This window comes from Phragmites australis, chromosome 7, assembly GCF_958298935.1.
Source record: "Phragmites australis chromosome 7, lpPhrAust1.1, whole genome shotgun sequence".
NCBI classification, from domain to species: Eukaryota; Viridiplantae; Streptophyta; class Magnoliopsida; order Poales; family Poaceae; genus Phragmites; species Phragmites australis.
Genome location: NC_084927.1, coordinates 1,034,156 through 1,040,800, shown reverse-complemented (window position 1 = coordinate 1,040,800; position 6,645 = coordinate 1,034,156). Strand labels below are relative to the sequence as shown.

General features: G+C 46.5%; 1 protein-coding gene across 1 annotated transcript; it reads right to left on the bottom strand.

The window, feature by feature from the left end:
- Positions 1-525: 525 nt before the first annotated feature.
- LOC133923392 (uncharacterized) lies at positions 526-1,295 on the bottom strand. The gene has a single exon (XM_062368703.1). The coding sequence runs from the start codon at positions 1,292-1,294 to the stop codon at positions 569-571; it is 726 nt and encodes a 241-aa protein (XP_062224687.1). The 5' UTR covers position 1,295; the 3' UTR covers positions 526-568.
- Positions 1,296-6,645: the final 5,350 nt, after the last annotated feature.

Sequence of the window (6,645 nt, the reverse complement as noted above, 5' to 3'; positions counted from 1 at the left end):
CTTTCACCAACAGAAACAATTGCTGCTAACCCATTTGTACAAGTCCTTTACAAGGAGGACATCAAATGGCTAAAATCACTTGGCTGATGGCTCATCTATTAGTCAAAAAGGGCAGAGCATCTGATTGTAATAGAGTTGTACAAATGGGTTGTATGTGAAGCATTTCTCTTTTGAAACCATATAGTCAATAGTCATTGCGCCACAAGGTACGCTCTCGTTGTGTCTTAAATTTTTATTAAAATATGTTTTACAAATATGACCATAAAAATTAGTGGACACAGTTTTGTTTCGAGGACCTTACCGATGATTTTAAATAGCAGTTACTTTGTGATGATACAAGGAGTGTCACAATAGCAAATAGGTTTAGAAAGCATATTTGTTTTCTTCAAGATTAACTCCTTGTATTAGTATCACCACCTCCATAATTTCAATATGAACTGGTTTGTATATGCAGTTGAACTGGTTTTGGAACTTAAACACGCACGCACGAACGATAACACGCTACTAGCAAACAAGAACGTTGATTTATTACTCTCAGCAGTCAGAACAGCTCTAGCATGCATGCACATCAGGCACTGCGAGCGTGAGCCATGAGCAGATCCGCCATGGTTCGATTGACAATCACATTAACCACGGCGAGCGCTTCCTCCGTACTGTGGATACTGGCGCTCTCCTTCAGCAGCTCGGTGAAGGGCCCGTCCCACGCGCCGGTCCGGTTGGCGCGGATGAGCTCGTAGCACATGGTGTCCCAGTGCTCGATGTACGGCAGGTGCTCGGGGGCGACGCGAGCCTCGCCGCTCTCCCACCCCTTCCCAACCGTCTCCTTGATCGGCGTCAGCCGCTGGGCTTCGCTTGTGGTCACCGTCAGCGTCGCCAGCGCCCGCTTCAGCGTCTCGACGTCGTCATGGTCCGCGGTGGCCGGGTCGTAGGCAGAGAGCGCGCGGACGGCCTGCAGCGTGGGCGCCCGCCCCAGGGGCAAACCCGGCAGGTTCGCGAGGCCGCCGATGAGGTCGCGGTAACTGTTTCCGAACGGGAGGGGCGTGGACGTGGGGAGGAGGTGGTCGTGGCCCGGGAAGGCGTGCCAGTGGTGGGTCCGGTTGGCGAAGCCGGCGAGGGAGACGTCGTAGGTCGTCAGGGCCAATCTGGCCTCGTCGCTGTTGTGGCCCTTCAAAGCGACCACGATCAATTGCCAGTCGGCGCGCGGTCTCGGATGGCGTTGTTGCAGCAGCGCAACCAGGCTGCTGGCGGCGAGAGCGAGCATGAGGATGAGCAGCGCGACGGAAGAACCCTCCATGGCGAATCATCTATCGGCGAGACCAAGAGAGAAATAAGCTAAGGTCTCTCCTCGATCGATCGTATGTCCTGACTCCTGAGCAAGTTAGTATATGTATGTGCGGTGTGTGTGTCGCATTGGGCAACTGCACTGGTAAAAGAGCTAAACGAGTTAGTTGGCCAATGCAAGAAGCGCCGCGCCACCACACATGTCTTCTCAGTGCAGCACTTCCTCCTGTGTATGGTGTGACCGGGTGTCCGTCGACTGATACAGAAATCCTTCGTCCTTCGTTTACCAGAGAGAATTGACCAAAGAGAACTTCCAAATCTAAAGGAACTACTCCTTTAGGTCACCAATACATGTCAAAATTTGACTGGTTTTGTAACCAAATATAACATCCGAATCTGCAAACAATAAACATGAAGGAGCCGTGGTATCTGTAGCCATCGGCAAGAAAAAGAAAGGTCCAGATCAATGTTTCCTCTTGACTGATTTGTTTCCTGCTGAACATTGTAGAAGAATCAAAGTCAATAGCTGCGCAGGCGAGCAGGAGGTGTCTGCTGAACTACTCGACATACACTTTAGTTTCAGTTTTATAATAAGATTGGGATGAAGTTTTACATGTGTTTTTCAAATACAATCAGCCAATTTGACGTTAGTTCCCTCTACTCATATGTTTGGCCATCATTCATCTGAAATTTCCCCTCAAACTCCCAAATTCCGCAGCAATGCGCGGGGAACTCAACTTGCAATGGTGGCAAGCGAGCGAGCAGGGCAGTCGGTGACAGTATGGCATGGACATGGAGGGTGAGGTTGAGTTCGCTAATGGTGGCGACATCGTTATTTGCTTCTGCCATTGAAGACAAGGACACCACTTGTTTCCTCCGACTGGTCCAACCGTCCAGCCCGTGTGACCCAAACCGTCAAACCGTGCCCTAGGAGTTGGGTCAGGTTTGCATAAAAAACCGCTGGAAATCGCACATGAACACCCCTACTTCTACTTATATGTTTGGCCATCATTATATTCATCTGAAATTTCCCCTCAAATTCCCAAATTCCGCAGCAATGAATGGGGAATTCAACTAGTAACAGGATGATATATACCCCGCGCTTTGTAGCGGGAACTTATTTTCATGTTCATGGAACAACACAGCGCAACAATATACAGAGTGGTGCGTTTAAAAACAGAGAAGGAAACACACGTAGCAGACGACGTCAATTGTTTCATTCATTCTCAATTAACACATAATCAAGTCATTTTGTCAATAAATATGAGAACATTGCAATACTACTGTACTTATTTCATCATCGCATGAACAGCCAGAATCGTTCCTTATTCCAGATCATGTCTCATGTCTCACTCCATCGATCAATGCAGTAGGTTAATACTCGGCCGGAACTAGATTAGATTAACCTAAGCCGCCATATATGTTCCTCTACAGCTCCACGATGAATCTCTCAAGAGCCGTATCCGGCGTCCAGAAATCAGTGTCCTGCTGATTGGCATGTGCTATTATAGAGGAAACCAAGATCCCATTGGCGCCGGTGACAGGCAGGTGGGTGCTTGTAACACCCGGGGAAAAAAAAACACAACCGAAATGGCATCGAGCAACCCGAGCCCTGATCCAAACCCGAGCCCTGATCCAAACCCGAGCCTCCCAACCCTAACCCTAGCACTACTACCGCCGCCGCCTATGGCCACCACCGTCGGCGACCGCCGCAGCCCTGCCACCACCACGCTGCGTTGCGCTGCTCACAGCGTCGCTCGTCCAGCTGCTCACCTGGCCGCACTGCACCACACCGTCGCCCCTCGGGCCGCCCTGCCGTATTTGTGACTCTATGATCGATGCAAATGGACAGGAGTATGCTCATGACCGAGAGTACAACAATTTGAATTGTTTTTACACCCTACAGGGATACAACTTTACCCATACGACACGAGGATCATACGGCTTAAATGACCACACAGGCCCACCCAAGGGGTACCTGTGTCAACCTTTTTCATACCCGGAACCACCCACTTGAAATGCCCCTATGGCACCGGGGTTACCGCGAGCGTGTCTTGGACACCTCCGGCTCCCTGCCACCTTGCTTCTTTTTTTTTCTCTTACACGTCATAGGGCCGCAAAGCAAGTGTTGGCATGACATATGATATTCGGCTTACCTTACTATTAGATCAGCATGTGATTAGTACAGAAAGTGCTAGAGCTAACTGCATCGACGGACAATGCTTAAATGACACAAGCAGTCTATGGTTCCCGAGCTCCTCTCCCGAACTACCTCGAGGAATTCCTCTAGGGCAGAAGACACCCCTAGCACCGCCCACATCTCGCCTCAACCTCACCACTCATCCAACCATCAATATCATAATCAATATTTGTGAACAATAAGTAAGCCCTAAGCTCGCGAACAACGGATGAACTATTGCTTGACTTCTACCAAGACCTATGCGTTGCTAAGAATTTCGAATGACTCTTAAGTTAGACATCAAAAATGTTATCCAAGCTACAAGGATATGGATAATCAACAACTCAAGGTAGAGATAATACATCAACATAGGTTCTACCCATAGACGCCCGACATTGACTCACTGAACATGCAAACTTACATAAAGCATAACTTATCAATTTAGACTCCACAATCCAATCAAAGGGTGTAATATGCTTATATGCTTGCCTTGCTGCTCTAGAGTTTACCTGATACTTCCCGCACAACACTCACAAAACTCCAGGAGGTTGGCGTCGCCTTCATTTGCTTGGATCGTTGGCGCAACGCTCTCTAAATGGAATAAGAATGCATTGCATAAATAATAAATGATGGAAAAGTGTGCACATGGTGCATGCTTGAACAATACTAGAGCGTCATGCTTCAAAAACATTTGCAAAAGATCGCTAAGTGATTAGGGTTTCGAAGTTTGAAACCCCGGACAACTAACCTAAGTGCACATAGCCTTTCATGGCTGGCGATCAGACCAATGTAGAGGTGGCAGTCAGACCGCCGATTTGCAGAGAGTTTCGGCCTCTGGCGGCTAGACCACATGCATGCTGATGGTCAGACCGCTCTATGGCGGTCAAGCTGGCCCTAGTGGCGGTCTGACCCCTGTATAGAGTTTTCAACTCGGATTCGCTGGCCCTAACTGGCAATCAGACCGGCCCTATCGGCGGCCAGACCACCAGACCTTGCCAACATCGCCTTTGCGGGGTCGCCGGCGAGGACTCTGGCAAAACCTTCGATGACAAAGGGTACCAAAATGCTGTATGGGACGAGTGGAGTGCTTCTAAAGTGATTTGGACAACATACACCAAGCTAAACTCAAAATACCCCATGGATTGGATCTAGGCTAGGTTAAACTTGGGTCTAAATGACATGAGGGTCGAATCACGCTTGGAAACAACGGGAAAACGGTAGAGGATGCCTCACCTTAGTGTATGATAGCTTCCCTGAGGATCAATTCACTCCGGAGAAGCTCTGGTTTGAAGATCGGGCTCCGGGGTGGTGTGTGGGCTTAAGGTTGGATGAGCATGCCTCTGGCAAGGGAGAAGAGGGGAGGAGCTCGGGAAACTCCTTTGGAAGCTTGGGGAGATTCCTACCGTCGATCTCCATTCGTCATGGACATCGAGGTGGAGCTCTCCTTCTCTCTCTAAGGTGGAGTGGGGAAGAGAGTGAGGGAGTGAGTGTGAGAAAGAGAGCAAGAGAGAGTGATCGATTCACTTAAGTTGAGCCTCTGTGCTCTGGCGGTCAGACCGCGGTAAGTCCATGTGGCAAGTTCTCGTGGCTGCACACCTAGCGGTCAGATTGCGGGTAAGCCCGGTCGGACCACGAGGGCGGTTTTTTCTGAATTCTCCGGGCAAGCTCCTAGGTAATGATATAGAAATGTTTGATTCTTTTATGATTGCCCAACAATATTCTTGCAACAATTATGATAATTGTGTTTACTTGAAGCAATTTTCCAATGGATCTTTTGTTTATTTGGGGCTCTATGTTGATGTATGCTAATCGCTTCTCATGACAAGTCATTGATTGATCAGTTAAAGGCACAAATTAGTCATGAATTTGAAAGGAAAGATCTTAGTCCTGCAAAGAAAATTCTTGAGAAGATCTTGGTCCTGCAAAGAAAATTCAGAAGTTACATTGAGAAGATACTTGACAGATATAATCACAATAATTGCAAGCCTGTTTCTACACATTTTGCTTCACACTTTAAGTTATCTTCAAATCAATGTCCTATTGATGAAGAAGACAAAGACTATAGCTCATGTGTTCCTTACGCCAGTGCAGTTGGAAATCTCGTGTATCCTATGATTTGCACACGACTAGATTTAGCGCATGCAGTTAGTGTGGTTAGCAGATTTATGCATAATCATGGCAAAGAACATTAGAATGATGTTAGGTTGATTCTTCATTATCTGAAAAGTACTTCTCATTTTGGCTTGATATTTGATAAGCATATGGTGAAGACAAAAAAATATTATTGGGTTTGTTGATTCCAATTATGCTAGTGATCTTGATAAAAGAAGGTCTATTTCCAGATATATCTTCTCTATATGTTGTTCAGCCGTCAGTTGAAAAGCTTCACTTCAGTCTATTACTGCTCTTTGTACTACTAAAGCAGAATATATTTCAGCTACCGAAGATGTCAAGAAAGCTATTTAGTTGCAAGGTCTCATTTCTGAACTTGGTATTCCACAGGATGTTAATACTGTTTGTTGTGATATCCAGAGTGCTATTTGTTTGACAAGAATGATATGTTCCACGCCAAGACCAAGAACATTGATACCAAGCACCACTTCATTCGTGATATTTTCGCTCAAGGGCAAGTTATTGTTGGGAAGATACAAACTGAAGAAAATCCCACAGACATACTTACCAAGTCATTCTCTAATACTAAGTTCAAACATTGCTTGGACTTAGTATTCGTGGTGTTTAGCAGCCATTCAGGTTTCGAAGACAATTTCTTCAAGTGCATATTTATAGGGACTTTTGAGTCAAGGGGAGGTTTGCTGGATAATGACTCAAACAGATAAAGTCTAGTCATATTCTAATACAAATTTTAGTCCTAATCTAATACGGTGCCTAAAAGGGTTTATATAAATACGGACCACCCTCTGTACATGTACCTTATACCATCATTATAGTTGAGATTGTCTCCCGTGATTTTTCCCTATGCATTGGAGGGTTTCCCATATAAATCTGCACCTCTCATGTCCATTAATCCTAACACCATACACCACCACAAAATCCCCAAAAAAAAATGCAGAAAAAAGAACGGAATAGGGGTCAACTCAATCCAAAGATGTGGAACCGGATTTCCTTGAACTTGAAGATAGAAGCTGGTGGCTTCCCGACATGGCACTGCTGTGCCTAAGGGTGGC

Bases quoted from the DNA above. Each gene is read 5' to 3' on its own strand.
- LOC133923392 (XM_062368703.1), bottom strand. From the start codon at position 1,294: ATGGAGGGTTCTTCCGTCGCGCTGCTCATCCTCATGCTCGCTCTCGCC.